The sequence below is a fragment of the Podarcis melisellensis genome (genome assembly GCF_964234715.1).
Source record: "Podarcis melisellensis genome assembly, chromosome: 18".
NCBI lineage: Eukaryota > Metazoa > Chordata > Lepidosauria > Squamata > Lacertidae > Podarcis > Podarcis melisellensis.
The window spans coordinates 9,633,291-9,651,023 of record NC_138536.1 but is presented as its reverse complement, the minus strand read 5'-3'; the positions used below and the strand labels follow the sequence as shown (position 1 = coordinate 9,651,023).

At 48.0% G+C, this 17,733-nt stretch overlaps 1 protein-coding gene across 2 annotated transcripts in view; it reads left to right on the top strand.

Moving 5' to 3' along the window:
• The window catches only part of CELF5 (CUGBP Elav-like family member 5), a 78,749-nt gene that overhangs the window by 48,311 nt on the left and 12,705 nt on the right, over positions 1-17,733 (top strand). For both annotated transcript variants that reach the window (XM_081895672.1, XM_081895671.1), the window contains exons 4-7: positions 7,650-7,778; positions 8,877-8,956; positions 14,409-14,555; positions 17,471-17,612. In XM_081895672.1, coding sequence (XP_081751798.1) covers positions 7,650-7,778; positions 8,877-8,956; positions 14,409-14,555; positions 17,471-17,612 — 498 coding nt within the window. The remainder of the gene's footprint in view (positions 1-7,649; positions 7,779-8,876; positions 8,957-14,408; positions 14,556-17,470; positions 17,613-17,733) is intronic.

Here is a 17,733-nt window from a genome sequence, read left to right as displayed (position 1 = left end):
GGTTATGGCCAGTTGTTGCTGTTATATTTATACCCCACCTTTCCCCCCCTGGCAAGGACTCAAGCAGGAGTGCCAGCTTGGCTCCGCGACTGTGGGTGCCCGGGGCTCTGAGTGCCATGCGCCGTGCATGGCGCTGGCAGCGAAATCTGTGGGTGCCTGGCCCCTTTGTGGGGGATTTTGTGGGTGCACCCAGGGAACTGGCACCTACAGACTCAAAGCAGCTTACAGATTCTATTTTTAATATTACAGTTAAAAATATGGACAGGAGGGGCGCACAATCATTTTTTTAAATTAAACATTGATAGAGTTAAGACCATATATACAGGCAACAACCAATGTACATACATCCAACTGATGTGCACTTGTGCGCATCGCCGCAACCCAGAAGTGGCCGGAAAAGGGGGTGTGGCAGGGGTGTAGCGTAGGGTTACCAGACGTCCCCGGTTCCTGGGGACAGACCCCGGATTTGCAAATCTGTCCCTGGACAAATTCTGTCCCTGGAATGTCCCCAGATTTGCAAATCCGTCCCCGGGAAACGTGGCAGCGGCAGCCTCAGCAGCCTGGAGCCAGCCTGGTAGCACAGTTGGCTCTGGCTGGCTCCGGGCTGCTGACTGCTGCTGCCGTCGCCACTGCTGAAGGGGAACCGGGGACGTCTGGTGGTACAGATCTGCCCCCCTTCCCCCTTTGTTTGACTGATGCAGGAGGTTGAGGAGTTGTGGGCGGATGACCGTTGCTTAGGAAGGGCACAAGGTGCGCAGTTTCTCTGCCGGGCAAGGTGCAAAGCCCTTCTTTCGCACCCTGTGAAACATAAACGCGCAGTTTTTAAAAAACTGTGCAACAGTGCGCCGCCTGCCCATGACTCCCAAGCCTCCCCCGAGGAGCCGCAGACGGGCAGCCATTGCCCAGTTTTTTAAAAACTCTGTGCATTTATGTTTCACAGGGTGCGAAAGAAGGGCTTTGCACCTTTATACAATATGCATGTGTGCTTGGGCCCAGGGTCTTTGGCCTCACCATCCCCACTACTGACCCCCTGTTGCTAATCAGTTTTTTGGGGGGGGGAATCCAAAGGGTCCCCGGATTCATTGAAAAAAACCTGGTAACCATAGTCCCTGATCTGCTGTTGGGGTCCACTAATCGGCTGCCTTGGTCATTGAAAAGCCAATAAATGCTATAGACAGAGGAGATTCACATAATCACTATTGATGCAAGGTGGGGGTCAGGAATGAATTGACCCCCCCCCACGGAAAACATTCATTGCCTGTACAGTGGTGCCTCGCAAGATGAAATTAATTCGTTCCGCGAATTTTTTCGTCTAGCGAACCTTTCGTCTTGGGAAGCACGAAATCCCATAGGAATGCATTGAAAATCAATTAATGCGTTCCTATGGTCAAAAAGCCAAATTTGGTACAACAAGAGTTTATTAAGTGCTCTTTAAAGTCACACATACTGTAAAGAGCATTTCAAAATTCAAACCCAGAATTTTTTTTAAAAAAACAGCAGAGTGGCCCAATGGTCACAGAAAATCATAAAAATGCAGGGGGGAAAACAAGCTTTCAGATTCTTGCAAACCCCTCCCCAACTGTTCCCCCAGCCACCCAGCACACAGAAATTCAAATACAGATTTTTTTTTAAAAAAGGCAGAGTGCCCCAATGGTCACAAAAAATCATAAAAATGCAGGAAAAAAAACCACAAGCTTCCAGATTCTTGCAAACCCCTCCCCAACACCAAGTCCTTGAATTCCAAACACCTCAACCCAAAATCCAAAACCCCCCCAAAAAGTTTTAAAAGCTTCACTTACCAAATGGCTGCAAAAGAAGTTTTGGAAAAGCTTCAAAAATCACCAAAGTCTTTAAAAACCTCAAAAAATGCTACTATGTATACTGCGTTCTATGAGTTGCTCCTCGAAGTCAAGTCGCAACTGTATTAACGGTGTTAAGAAAAAGGAAACATAGGGAAATTCGTCTTGCGAAGCAGCTCATAAAACGGAAAAACCCTTTCGTCTAGCGAGTTTTCTGTCTTGCGAGGCGTTCGTCTTGCGGGGCACCACTGTACCTAAAAATCTGTTCAAACTATGCAAACGATTACAATAAAAACAGCACTGCTCCAGCCCTTTCGTGGAAAGCAGTCGGTTCCACAAAGCCTGTTGGAACAAGATTCTTCTTCCTTGCCTGAAGGAAAGAAAGGAGGGTGACCGTCTAACTTCTCTAGGGAGGGAGTTGCCTGGGAGCAGCCCCCCCCCCGAGAAGGCCCTCTCCTGAGTCCCTACCTGTTGATCCATTCCTTTTTTAAAAAAAATCTCAAGAATAGGATTGTGCTCTCAGCGGCAGGCCTTCGCTTCTCAAAAACACTGAGCTCCGGTGAGGATATAATAGTGCAAAAGGCTACATAAACCAAAAATAGAAACTGAGATAATTAAATGCTGAAAATGCGAGTATTTTTCTAAGGCCTGCACGCATGCACAACATTTTGTTCTGCAATGCGAGGAGTGCTCTGTGCATAGTCTGTGCAGAATTTAGATCTGTTGCATTTTGGGGGGGGGGGGGTTGGCCCCTGAAAAGCATTTATACATTTCATAAAATCTATACGCTGCTTGATTGCAGTTTTCCAAAAAGATAAAGGAATAAAATTACTAATAAGAAAGAAATAACAACAATACAGTGGTACCTCGGGTTACGTACTTAATTCGTTCCGGAGGTCCGTTCTTAACCTGAAACTGTTCTTAACCTGAGGTACCACTTTAGCTAATGGGGCCACCGCTGCACGATTTCTGTTCTCACCCTGAAGCAAAGTTCTTAACCCGAGGTACTATTTCTGGGTTAGCTGAGTCTGAAACCTGAAGCGCCTGTAACCTGAAGCATCTGTAACCTGAGGTACCACTGTAATTTATTTGTTGTTGTGCCCCGCCTCCCCAAGTTAAAATAGCAATATTCTTAGTCGGATGAATGGTCCGCCCAGCTGATTCTTGTCTACACTGATTGGCGGTGGCAGCTGTCCAGTCTTTCTTTTTTTTTTTTAAGAATATTTATTGAAGCTTTCAAAAAATTATATAACATAAAAACAACCAAAAAAGAGAAACGAGAAGAAAACAGAAATAACAATAAGATAAACATACATACAAAACAAAAAACAGGTATAATTTCATTCCCTTATGGTCGTATACCTTACTTTCCCGACCTCCTCATACCTCCCCTCTCTGTATTCCAATCTCTAATCAAGCCAATTCAGCAAATCCTTCCCCTAATTTCTGATTTCATTTTTAATCTTTCTTTTCTTAATTACATAATCATTACAGCTAGAAACCCCTTAAATTCTAAGTCAACATCGTTCTAACATTCAATAATCTTGCAATGTTTCTTAAGATAGTCCTTAAATTTCTTCCAATCTTCTTCCGCCGTCTCTTTTCCCTGGTCATGGATTCTGCCGGTCATTTCTGCCAGTCCCATATAGTCTATAACCTTCATCTGCCATTCTTCCACGGTGGGTAATTCTTGTGTCTTCCAGTACTTTGCGATAAGTATTCTTGCTGCTGTTGTGGCATAGATAAAAAATGTTCTGTCCTTCTTTAACACCGATTGGTCTAACATACCCAGGAGAAAGGCCTCTGGTTTCTTCAAAAAGGTATATTTAAGTACCTTTTTCATTTCATTATAAATCATTTCCCAGAAGGCCTTAATCCTTGGGCATGTCCACCAAAGGTGAAAGAATGTACCTTCATTCTCTTTACATTTCCAACATTTATTATCAGGCAAGTCTTTCAGGCAAGGCAGGTTTCCATCCCTACCGGGGGAAACTGCTGAGGAGTAAACCTGGGACCTTCTTCATGCAGGACAAGGTGCCCAGCCTGTGATGGACCTCTCAGCATGCGGACAGGAAACCCCGTGCCTCACAGCCCATCTCCCCAAATCAAAACAGAAGCAATCTCTTTCCAGGTCACTGCGTCCTCCAACAGATCCTGCCCCCTTTGCAATTCCTCCTGACGCACGTCGCCTCCGATCCGCTCCCCTTCCAAGGCAGACCCTCTGATCTTGTCTCTTGCAATAAGGCATTCCTTGCATGGTTCCTCAACACGTTCCTTTCCTTTGTCAACGCCCCCGTGGGCATCTGTGCGGCACCCCACTGGGGGAATGTCACATTTTTTTATCCTTTTGCCAAGATGACTCCTCTTATGGGTTTAAAAAATAGAGAGAGGATGCAATATACCCCGTGGAGCTGCCATCTCCAGAAATCTGCCCCCAAAACACTTTACCTAAATCCGCCCTGCTGATAACTGGTTGCAGCGTCTTCTGAAGCCCAGAAACAGCAGCCCAGAAGGAATGCGAAGACATTCTCCCTCTTCATTAGTACAGTGAGGAAGAGGCCCTGCCAGGAGAAGCCGTTTAATCGGGTAGCTCAGCTCTTGCAAAGCTTTCAAGTGCAGCTATTGGCATATTCGGTACAAGATAACCCACTTTCTCCGATAAGAAAAGCTGTGGGTTTGTTGACCTATAATGAATTATGGAAGATGTACCCATATACAGTGGTACCTCGGGTTACAGACGCTTCAGGTTACAGATGCTTCAGGTTACAGACTCCGCTAACCCAGAAATAGTACCCCGGGTTAAGAACTTTGCTTCAGGATGAGAACAGAAAACGTGCGGCAGCAGCAGGAGGCCCCATTATTTAAAGTGGTGCTTCAAGTTAAGAACAGTTTCAGGTTAAGAACAGACCTCCAGAACGAATTAAATTCTTAACCCGAGATACCACTGTATAGGACTTCTCTTACTTTGCATAATTTCTCATCAACATTTACTATGCTGCATGATGTATTCTCTTTCTGGTGGGACGTGGGTGGTGCTGTGGTCTAAACCACAGAGCCTCTAGGGCTTGCAGATCGGAAGGTCGGCAGTTCGAATCCTCATGAAGGGGTGAGCTCCCATTGCTCGGTCTCTACTCCTGCCAACCTAGCAGTTCGAAAGCACGCCAAAAGTGCAAGTAGATAAATAGGTACCACTCCGGCGGGAAGATAAACGGCGTTTCCATACACTCTGGTTTCTGTCACGGTGTCCCGTTGCAGCAGAAGCGGTTTAGCCATGCTGGCCACATGACCCAGAAAGCTGTCTGTGGACAAACACCGGCTCCCTGGGCCTGAAAGTGATAATAGTTGCCTTTGACTGGACTTGACCATCCAGAGGTCCTTTACCTTTCCCTTTTTACCTCTGTTTCTGGTAATCGTAGGAAGGGTGAAGGTAAAGGGACCATTAGGTCCTGACCATTAGGTCCAGTCGTGGACGACTCTGGGGTTGTGGTGCTCATCTCACTTTATTGGCCAAGGGAGCTGGCATACAGCTTCTGGGTCATGTGGCCAGCAGGACTAAGCCGCTTCTGGCGAACCAGAGCAGCGCACGGAAACACCGTTTACCTTCCCACTGGAGCGGTGCCTATTTATCTACTTGCACTTTGATGTGCTTTCGAACTGCTAGGTAGGCAGGAGCAGGGACCGAGCAGGGAGCTCACCCCATCGCGGGGGATTCGAACCGCCGACCTTCTGATCAGCAAGCCCTAGGCTCTGTGGTTTAACCCACAGAGCCACCCGCATCTCCTATGTAGGAAGGGTAGGATTGCCATATTTCAAAAAGTGAAAATCCGGACACAAATATTGTCTAGGACATTTGCCAATACGTCTTCATTTTCCAAGACATTACAACAATTGCCGCCTGGACGCTGTTTCAGACTGCCGTATTCTAGCTCTGAATGAACGTATGGCAATCCTAAGGAAGGCGCACTGAAGCCATTCTTCTGGTTTCTCAGATATCACAAGCTTTCGTGCCATGTCCTTTGAAACATACCTTCAAATCGATAAGCGCCAGAAACACCCGCAATTTTAAAAACAGGCGCACACATTGTGTGGCTTCGTAGTTGCTGCAAAATCTCATCATTAATGCTGCGAAATGTCCATGATTGCTGTGTCCCTGCCTTTCCCCCTTGGAAACTGTCGTTCTATACAGGGGACTAGGGATCTCCATCACATACCTACCCCCCCCCCTTCAGAATATAGAGAGCTTGAACCCAAGACCCTGAGATAAAGATAATAGACGGCACCTTTGCAAAACTAGTATCTTTGGGGTTCCTTGGGGTATTGGATTTCTGAGGCGTTCCCAAAGTAAAGGAAGGATTGAACTCTGATTAATAAGAATACACACAGAGGCTTGAACCAGCAAGACTCTGGGAAGGGTGCGTATAATAATCTCTTGTCTCCACCCCCTGGCCCAGGTCGTTTTATTCACAAAAGAGCTTTTTACAGAGTGTTCGTAAGAACCAATCAGATTTCTTCTGAGCATTTCAACAAACCTCACGTGGGGTCAACGACCAAAACGAGTCAAGCACACATATTTCTGGGGTAAACAAAGAGCAGAACTACAAAGGAGTGCATTTGGCAACCCCGGGAGGTGATATACAAGCAATATACATGATACGAAGGATGGCCAGGAAGACAGCGACCATTATCACCTTCAGGTGAGATCTGTTCCCTGGCCCAAAGATTAACATCCTAAGATTAACATATCAGAAAAGCTACATCAAAGAAACTTGCCCACTATGTTTAATGACCCAGGATGCCTGCCTGGCGAAGCAACTGGGCAGTAGAGAAAATGGCCAGAGATGCAGAGGGTTGTGGGATTTGATCAGAAATTATTGTCAATGTATCAAACATTGAGGGGTGGCTAACACCCCAGAGGACAGGATCACACTTCAAAACGACCTTGACAGATTAGAGAACTGGGCCAAAACAAACAAGATGAATTTTAACAGGGAGAAATGTAAAGTATTGCACTTGGGCAAAAAAAATGAGAGGCACAAATACAAGATGGGTGACACCTGGCTTGAGAGCAGTACATGTGAAAAGGATCTAGGAGTCTTGGTTGACCACAAACTTGACATGAGCCAACAGTGTGACGCGGCAGCTAAAAAAGCCAATGCAATTCTGGGCTGCATCAAGAGGAGTATAGCATCTAGATCAAGGGAAGTAATAGTGCCACTGTATTCTGCTCTGGTCAGACCTCACCTGAAGTACTGTGTCCAGTTCTAGGCACCACAGTTCAAGAAGGACACTGACAAACTGGAACGTGTCCAGAGGAGGGCAACCAAAATGGTCAAAGGCCTGGAAACGATGCCTTATGAGGAACGGCTAAGGGAGCTGGGCATGTTTAGCCTGGAGAAGAGGAGGTTAAGGGGTGATATGATAGCCATGTTCAAATATATAAAAGGATGTCACATAGAGGAGGGAGAAAGGTTGTTTTCTGCTGCTCCAGAGAAGCGGACACGGAGCAATGGATCCAAACTACAAGAAAGAAGATTCCACCTCAACATTAGGAAGAACTTCCTGACAGGTCTTTAAGCAGAGGCTTGACAACCATATGTCAGGAGTGCTCTGATGGTGTTTCCTGCTTGGCAGGGGGTTGGACTCGATGGCCCTTGTGGTCTCTTCCAACTCTATGATTCTATGATTCTAAACCCAGGCAGCACAATGCTTTCATTGCGGACACAATGGCTTGATGCATATTTTATAATTCCTTTGCACTCCTACTGATTGCCCCATCTTTCCCCCCTCCATCCTGAGAGACCCACAGAAAGTTGATGGTTCTGTGGTTTTCTTTTCTTTTTTACCCTCTAGGGGACAGAAAGCTCTTTGTGGGAATGTTGAATAAGCAGCAATCGGAAGAAGACATACTGCGCCTCTTTGAACCTTTCGGCGTCATTGACGAATGCACGGTGCTCAGAGGGCCGGACGGCAACAGCAAAGGTCAGTCTCTGGTCCTCCGTCCATCTAGGATGGGGGACGAATCTTTTGCCCCACGTGGGTTTCGAACCCACCACCCTAAGATTAAGAGTCTTGTGCTCTACTAGCTGAGCTGTCCCTTCAAGAACAGGCTTGACCTCTTCTCGAAGGGAACAGTTGCTTGCAAATTCAATCCGTTTTGAAACTGGTTTCACTCCCAAAGCACTCCGCAAAGAACTCTGGGTATTGGCTGTCCTCAGGCTGCATTATTATTACTATTAATTATTATTATTATTACATTCTTAGCACTCGGGTGCCTCACAGCATCTCTCACAGGGGGCGGGGGGGGGGGAACAATAGCAAAAAGGCATTTACCAAGAGGACTAGCCTCTTGCTTTTGTGTTTATGCCTTGCCAGGTTTGAGTGGCGAGTTTTGGAGAGCCATTGTAATAAATAATCGGTGGCAGTGCTCTTATACCTTCAGCAAGGCTATCGGCTAATGTAAAAGAGGGGGGAAAGACCTTCTTGATGTGCTGTGCAGGGTTGCATGTTATTATGGTGTGTGAAAAGAGTTGGGAACCTCGGGCTGGAGAGCCCAATGTGGCCCCCAGGGCTCTCTGCCTGGCCCTCAAAACCACACCTTCCCGAGTATTTGAACTGTGATAATGACTCTTTCTTGACTCTCTCTCTCTCTCTCTCTCTCTCTCTCTCTCTCTCTCTCTGGAAAAACTTATAAGCTTTGTGTGGCTGGAAGGTCGACTATGGCTCAAAAGGCATGCCATATGCTTGCTTGTAGTGTGGAGTTGCTCCTGGCATGAATGGGGGCCATGGGAAATTAAGTAGGGCGGGGGGCCATGGGAATTTTGCACAGAGAGGGGTCCATGGGAAATTAAGTAGAGTGGGGAGCCATAGGAATTTTGCACAGAGAGGGGTCCATGGGAAATTAAGTAGGGTGGGGAGCCATGGGAATTTTGCACATAGAGGGGTCCATGGGATTCTTCCCTCCCATTTGAACAGGGCAATGCTCCATAAACTATACTTTCCTCCAGCTCTGTTCTCACTTGCAGCTTTCCTTTCTGTCCTCCTCTTCTGTCTCTCTCTGTCTCCTCCGATGCCCTCCAGGCTGTGCCTTTGTTAAATTCTCCTCTCACACGGAGGCCCAGGCAGCGATCCACGCCCTTCATGGCAGCCAAACTATGCCTGTGAGTAAGGTACCGTCAGAATTTGGGGTGGGTGGGTGGGTGGTCGGGTTCCTTTGGGGTGTGAGCCAGCGTCGCAACCGACCATTTGCCCAAGGCGAGTCAAAATCCTCCAGAGGGGAACAGCTGATGGGAAAACAAGTCACAATATGGCGGATCCGTGTGGGAGGTTTGTGGGGGTACCAGTGGTGCCCTATCCAAGGACCCAGCTATACAGCTGCAAATAAAGCGTTTTAAGTGCAATGTACAAATGTAACACTAGGTGGCGACAGGGAGCTATACAAAATTCAATTTATTTTTCAAAACTTTTTTTTAAAAAAGCATTTTTTAAAAATATGTGTGTAGATTCCACCCAGATTAAAGTTTGGGCTGCTGCATGACATTGTGGTGATGAAGGAGACTTAAGCAGACACAAGAGAAAGGCGCCCATCTGGGAGAAGGAAAGCTCTGATCCAAACCCCCCCCCCGTCTTACGGGACGTGTTTGAGAGAAGAACAGATTCGGGAGCACATGCCCTCCACCATTTCTCCAATAAAAATAGGAATGTCCTATTCCATTATTATTATTATTATTATTATTATTATTATTATTATTATTATTATTATTACCACCTCCTATTAAGCACTTAAAAACTTCCCTATACAGGGTTGTCTTCTAAAGGCTTACTTACAGTGGGATGCGGGTGGCGCTGTGGTCTAAAGCACTGAGCCTCTTGGGCTTGCCGATTGGAAGGTCGGCGGTTCAAATCCCCGCGACGGAGCTCGCTCGCGTTGCTCTGTCCCAGCTCCTGCCAACCTAGTAGCTCAAAATCACACCAGTGCAAGTAAATAAATAGGTACTGCTGTGACGGGAGGGTAAACGGCGTATCCTTGCGCTCTGGTTTCCCATTGCATCAGAAGCAGTTTAGTCCTGCTAGCCACATGACCCAGAAAGCTGTCTGTGGACCAACAGACAGGCTCCCTTGGCCTGAAAGCAAGATGAGCGCCACAACCCCGTAGTCGCCTTTGACTGGACTTAACCATCCAGGGGTCCTTTACCATTTACCTTTGTTTAGTCATTTAGTCGTGTCCGCCTCTTCGTGACCCCCTGGACCAGAGCATGCCAGGCCCTCCTGTCTTCCACTGCCTCCCGCAGTTTGGTCAAAGTCATGCTGGTAGCTTCGAGAACACTGTCCCACCATCTTGTCCTCTGTCCTCCCCTTCTCCTTGGGCCCTCCATCTTTCCCAACATCAGGGTCTTTTCCAGGGAGTTTTCTCTTCTCATGAGGTGGCCAAAGTCTTGGAGCCTCAGCTTCAGGATCTGTCCTTCCAGTGAGCACTCAGGGCTGATTTCCTTCAGAACGGATAGGTTTGATCTTCTTGCAGTCCATGGGACTCTCAAGAGTCTCCTCCAGCACCAGAATTCAACCATTTACCTTTATAGTTACTTATCTCCTTGGCTCAGGGGTCGCATAACTCAATCCGCTCCAACATTTCTCCGATGAAAATAGGGACATCCCAAGAAAAAGCGGCACATTCCGGGATCAAACCAAGGTGGCTTCTGTAAATTCAGGACTGTCCCTGGAAAATAGGGACACTTGTAAACTCTCCACAAAAGCAGAGTGAAATCCCTAAGGCGGTTGGATGGTGCCTTGTAAAACTCCTTCCAGAAACTCCTGCAGCCAAGCTGGTCCCAAGTGTCTTGCTCTGGACCATCTCCATGAGACCAAGAGGGGGCTCTTGTCATCGGGCAGCCCAGGACCTCCAGTGTGATGGCCTGGGACTGGGGCTCGGACTCTGTACCAGAGAAGTCTCAGTCTGCACCGGATCCTTTGCCTCAGGTGGCAGCTGAACCTAGTCTGGGGCCTGATTCTGAAGAGTCCCAGTCTGCACAGGTTTCCGTGCAACAAGCACCAACTGGGCTGAGTCAGGGGCCTGAGCCTGCCCTGGCTCCAGATGTGGGGATGACCTCGTTGCCTCCAGCTGGGCCATCACTTACAGCTGCTCCACTACTGGTTGGGTCAGGGGAGGCTGAGGCGGCCTCTGGGTCTAGTAACCCACCGACGTCTCCCGAGCTGCAGAGACTCAGGTCTGAGAGAAGGAGAGACCTGAGTACTCGCAGGAGGAGTGTTCACCTTCGGGCGAGACAGGGAGGTGAGTCGCCGGGGGATCAGGACCGGCCGCTACCCCGACAAAGACAAAAGGCTGTCGGACCCTGCCCCAGGTTGCGGGAGCAACGTTGCTGTTTGCTAGATCCTGCACCTGCCCTTGCCTGGTTTCCTGCCTTGACCCTGTCGGACTGACTCCCAGCAGAACCTTCGGTTTCTGGACTGGTCCTGGACCGCGTTTCATGGGTTATCCATGGGCCCAGCACATCCAGACACGCTGCCCAGGCTTGGGCCCTGGGGCGGTCGCTTCAGTGCTGCTAACACAGCGTTTGGACTTCACACACACACACACCATAGGCACCCTCGATAGTCTCTTGAGACAAATGGAGGCCAACCTAGAATCCTAGAATCATAGAGTTGGAAGAGACCACAAGGGCCATCGAGTCCAACCCCCTGCCAAGCAGGAAACACCATCAGAGCACTCCTGACATATGGTTGTTCAAGGCCTCCAAAGAAGGAGACTCCACCACACTCCTTGGCAGCAAATTCCACTGTCAAACAGCTCTTACTGTCAGAACCTATAGGGCTCCCATCCGATGAAGGAGACCTCACTGTGCCAGGCTCCGCTTCCCCTTGTCCCTGCTTTTCTGCGGCTTATGGGATTTGTAGTCCAGGCCGTGTCTGTCCTGGTCTCTCGCTTTGTAATAAAAGAACATATTCAAAGCCACAGGCCGTGTTTAGAGCAGCCTTTCTCAACCTTGATGCTGCAGGACCACAAGTCCCATCATCCCTGACCACTGGTCCTGATGGGAGTTGTATTGCAACAACTCCTGGGGACCCAAGCTTGAGAAAGTCTGGATTAGAGCGTTGGACAAGGACGTGTGAAAGACCTGGGTTCAAATCCTCACTCAGTGACCCTTGGTGGTAGGTCACCGCCTCTCAGTCTAACCCACCTCCTTGAAGCCCTTGCAGGAAACGGTGTACATGCAATAATTAAAAATAATTAATCTGCATTACAGCCAGCTCCATCTTAGAGTTCCTCCCTTGATCAGGGTGGGTGGTGGTTCCGAAATGCCTTTTTAAAGATGATGGCTGCCACCTACAGTTATTGTGCTTAAAAATAAACTTTTTCCCAAGTTGCCTAATTAACCGACAACATTTTTTTTAAAAAAGTTATTTAATCGAACCAATTCATCCACTAAATTCTGACGACTCTTAACGACTTATAGGAAAAAGCACCTTCTCACCCCTTGCTTTTTCCTGTAAGTCGTTAAGAGTCGTCAACAGGCTCATCACAGCTATCTGCCCATCACCCATTCCCACCACCCTTCTGAGTAATACCCCTCCCCACCTTCTCACTATATAGAAGGGTCTGGTGACTTCTGTTTCAGTGTATCTGAAGAAGTGTGCATGCACACGAAAGCTCATACCAAGAACTAACTTAGTTGGTCTTTAAGGTGCTACTGGAAGGAATTTTTTTTTGTTTTGACTACCTCTCAGGGTTATTGCATAGGCGCCGACTCCATGGGGCCTGAGGGGGCCCGAGCCCCCTCAAAAATTCGTTTGGGGGGGCTCTGCCCCCCCAATAATTTAAGAAAATTATTAGTTATATTATGCTTTGTAAAATCACAAAATTATGTTGGTATTTTTTATTTTCCTTGTTTGACGATAGTTACCTTTTAAAATACATTCAGTAATGAGTTAAAACAAAGCCACTCCCGATCTAGAGAGGGGGTGGGGTTGCGGGCTCTCGACCCATCAACAATCTCGCGGGGCTGGCGTCAGCCCCGCGAGAAGCGGGGATTCCCCCTAGCTCATTAATATTCACCGCCCACGGCGGCAGCCAATCGGCTGCCGCAAAGGGCGGGCCCTCACAGGTTCACTTAAGGTCGGGGCAGCCCGGGGCTCGCCCCTTTCGTTCCCCCAGCAGCAGCGGTTTGGAGGTCTTGGGCCCCCCCAATATTTTTTATAAGTCGGTATGGGCCCCCGCCCCCCCAATATTTTTTATAAGTCGGCGCCCCTGGGTTATTGTAAGGATAAAATAAGGCAGGAAGGAACTGTGTATCTCACCTTGAGTTCCTGGGAGGGAAGGTGGGATTTCGCCCTGGCGAGGCTCTCAGATGCTGCTCTGATCAGATTTTTATTCTCTCTCTTTCTTCTTTGGCTACCCTCAATTTCCTGACATCTCTCTCTTTCCAGGCAGGTTTTAACAGAGAGGGTTGGGGGGGGGGTTGGGGGGGAAGGAACCGTTAATGACTGTCAGTGGGGCTTTGTAGGGTTCCGGGCAGCTCTAACCAGATTGGCTACCGAGCTGCACTCGCCGAAAACAAGACTCCAGTCCACATGATTTGGAATAAAGGGCTGATTTAAATCTGAACTGCCCTGTGCTGGTCCTCCCTGGCTGCTGTTGTCTGCACGGACTGGCAGCAGCTGTGCAGGGAGTCGCGCCCAGTCCTCCTTGGCTGCTGCTGTGCTAGAGGAGTGGCAGGCAGGAGGAGGCTCCCCGCAGCCAATCTCAGGCCAGTGGTGGAACCATAAAACTGCAGAGTTGGAGGGTACCCCTGCGGTCATCTAGTCCAACCCCCCGTAATGCCAGAGTCATGGCTAAAGAGTCCGACTCTGTAGTGGTGAGATTGCTATGAGGAATTATAGCAAATATAGAGGAAGCCACCTGTATCAGCAATGAAAGCATTGCGTTGACTGGGTTTAAACTATTTTGATATGATTCTTGATCAATCCACACCTCTGCATCCCGGTTCCATTTCTCTCTCTTGACGAGTCACGTACACTGCCAGTTGCTTCGCCAGGCAGGCGTCCTGGGTCATCAAAGACAGTGGGAAGTTTCTTTGATGTAGCTTTTCTGATACGTTAATCTCAGGATGTTAATCTTAGGGCCAGGGAACAGATCTCACCTGAAGGTGATAATGATCGCTGTCTTCCTGGCCATCCTTCTTATCATGTATATTGCTTGTATTTCACCTCCCGGGGTTGCCAAATGCACTCCTTTGTAGTTCTGTTTTATTTGCCCCATGCTTAATTAGTTTTGGTAGTTTAACTTTGTCCCCACGTGGGGTTTGTTGAAATGCTTAGAAGAAATCTGATTGGTTCTTACGAACACTCTGTAAAAAGTTCTTTTGTGAATAAAACGACCTGGGCCAGGGGGGTGGAGACAAGAGATTATTATACGCACCCTTCCCACAGTCTTGCTGGTTCAAGCCTCTGTGTGTATTCTTATTAATCAGAGTTCAATCCTTCCTTTACTTTGGGAACGCCCCACGACTCCTGTGCCTCTCAACCCATTTCCCCCTTTCCCTTCCTCACATGCACATCTTGCTCCGGCTGACCTTTCCTCCTCCTCCTGCGAACTAGGGCGCTTCCTCCAGCCTTGTGGTAAAATTTGCCGACACAGACAAAGAAAGGACCCTCCGGCGCATGCAGCAGATGGTGGGGCAACTGGGGATCCTCACGCCTTCCTTTGCGCTGCCCTTCACCCCGTACAGCACATATGCTCAGGCTGTGAGTATCTGCCTGGACGCGAGACAGCAGAGGGAGGGCTGGGGGGGGGGTGAATTCGGGCTGCGTGTTTGTGCGTGCCTGCGTTCAGCAGGGCCTCCGTCATGACACAGCCGTCAGAACGGAAGAAGAGCAACATGGGGAGGATTGTGGAATCAGGATATAAAATTTGCAGCATGTTATGCCAACCTAGCAGTTCGAAAGCACATCATGTGCAAGTAGATAAATAGGTACCGCTCTGGCGGGAAGGTGAATGGGGTTTCCGTGCGCTGCTCTGGTTTGCCAGAAGTGGCTTAGTCCTGCTGGCCACATGACCCAGAAGCTGTACACCGGCTTCCTCAGCCAATAAAGCGAGATGAGCGTCGCAACCCCAGAGTCGGCCACGACTGGACCTAATGGTCAGGGGTCCCTTTATCCTTTACCTTTATGGACTAAGACAACAGTTCTCAACCTGTGGGTCCCCAGATGTTGTTGGACTACAACTCCCATCATCCCTGAGCTCTAGCCTTGCTAGCTAGGAGGGATGGGAGTTGTAGTTCAACAACAACCGGGTGACCCACGGGTTGAGAAAGGCTGGATGGGTAGGCAAACTAAGGCCCGGGGGCCGGATCTGGCCCAATCACCTTCTCAATCCAGCCCGTGAATGGTCTGGGAATCAGCGTGTTTTTACGTGAGTAGAATGTGTCCTTTTATTTAAAATGCTTCTCTGGGTTATTTGTGGGGCCTGCCTTGTGTTTTTACATGAGTAGAATGTGTCCTTTTATCTCAAATGCATCTCTTGGTTATTTGTGGGGCATAGGAATTCGTTCAAATATATATATAACCACAAGGTCTGAGGGACAGTGGACCGGCCACCTGCTGAAAAAGTTTGCTGAGCCCTGATCTAAGAGCCAGTGTGGTGTAGTGGTTAAGAGCGGTAGACTCGTAATCTGGTGAACTGGGTTCGATTCCCCGCTCCTCCATCTGCAGCTGCTGGGTGACCTTGGGCCAGTCACACTTCTCTGAAGTCTCTCAGGCCCACTCACCTCACAGAGTGTTTGTTGTAGGGAAGGAAGGGAAAGGAGAATGTTAGCCGCTTCGAGACTCCTTCGGGTAGTGATAAAGCGGGATATCAAATCCAAACTCTTCTTCTTCTAAGAGAAAATGATATATCGTTGGTATCTAACACCGAGTAAACTGTCAAAAATGTATAAATCTAAATCAAACAAATTTTGGAAATGTAAAGCGAAGGAAGGTTATTTTTATCATATGTGGTGGTCTTGTAGCTTACTGGGTTAAAGCTTACCGGGAAATGATATATAATGAATTGAAAAAGATGTTCAAAATAACTTTTATTAAAAACAAAGAAATCCAGAAGCTTTGATTTTGGGAATTATAAGGATAGAACTACCTAAGTTGTATAGAAATTTATTTATGTACGCTACTACAGCAGCAAGAATGTTACTTGCCCAAAAATGGAAAGAAGCAAAGGTCCCAGCAAAGGAAGAATGGATACAAAAGTTTATGGAATATGCAAAAACTTACCGGAAGAATAGGAAATCAAGATAACAAATTCTTTATAAAAGAATGGAAATGGTTTATTGAATATTTGCAGATAAATTGTGAACAGATTAAAACATTTGCAGGATTATTGCAATAACCTGCAGTTTAATAATAATAATAATTATTATTATTATTATTATTATTATTATTATTATTATTATTTATATCCCGCCCTCCCCAGCCAAAGCCGGGCTCAGGGCGGCTAACAAAAATAAAACAGTACAAAAGTACAGTACAAACAACACTCTAGAGTATAGATTTAAAGCAGATGAATAAATGAGCAAAATAAGTTAATCTGGATATGCAGAATATATGAAATAATAAATTTAAGAAACTGCAGAAAGAGGGGGAAGGAAGTCAAAGAAGCATTGCGGCCTTCAGCTGTAGAGGTATTGTTGCTGCGGATTGTTATTTGCACACTCTCAAGGCACGACGCAGGACGTGGGTGGCGCTGTGGGTTAAATCACAGAGCCTAGGACTTGCCGATCAGAAGGTCGGCGGTTCGAATCCCCGCAATGGGGTGAGCTCCCGTTGCTCAGTCCCTGCTCCTGCCAACCTAGCAGTTCAAAAGCACATCAAAGCGCAAGTAGATAAATAGGTACCGCTCCGGCGGGAAGGTAAACGGGGTTTCCGTGCGCTGCTCTGGTTCGCCAGAAGCGGCTTAGTCATGCTGGCCACATGACCCGGAAGCTGTACGCCGTCTCCCTCGGCCAATAAAGCGAGATGAGCGCCGCAACCCCAGAGTCGGCCACGACTGGACCTAACGGTCAGGGGTCCCTTTACCTTTACATTCCTTTAAGGCACAACACCAACCAGGAAGTGGCACGTAAAGGGGCAAAAACGGCACCCCAAAAGCATGAAAATTGTGCAAAAACAGCATCGCCCAATCCCAGGAGCCTTTGCACTGGCCTATGGAAAGTTTGAACACGGAGGTTTGGAGGGAGCTATTGCGGTGGAGTTTTGGTTTTCTAAAGGGTTTCCAGAGGTTTAGAGCAGGCTTCCTCAACCTCGGCCCTCCAGATCAGGCTTCACCAAACTTGGCCCTCCAGCTGTTTTGGGACTACAGTTCCCATCATCCCTGGCCGCTGGTCCTGTTAGCTAGGGATGATGGGAGTTGTAGTCCCAAAACAGCTGGAGGGCCGAGTTTGGAGATGTTTTTTTGCCTACAACTCCCGTGATCCCTAGCTAGCAGGACCAGTGGTCAGGGATGATGGGAACTGTAGTCTCAAAACCTCTGGAGGGCTGAGGAAGCCTGGTTTAGATTTAGAGTGTGTTTGCAGGCTTTTTGAATGGTGTTTCCCAATAGACACGACTTCACTTACACACACAGTAACCTCTGCATCACTGGAGACTTGCCTGCATTGTTCTTTTCGCAGCTGATGCAGCAGCAGACCGTTCTCTCGGCATCTCATGGAAGCTTCGTCAACCCAAGCCTCACCTTCTCCCCCTGCCACATCCAGCAAATCGGCACCGTCAGCCTAAACGGCTTGCCAGCCACTCCTGTTGCACAAACCTCAGGTGCGTATCGTTGGTATCAGGGGTGGGGAAGTTTTCCCAGCCTGGGGGCCACTCTGCCGCCTGGGCAAGTCAGAGGGGAAAGGGGACAGAGCAGCCAATGAGATTTTTCCCTAGCGAGATT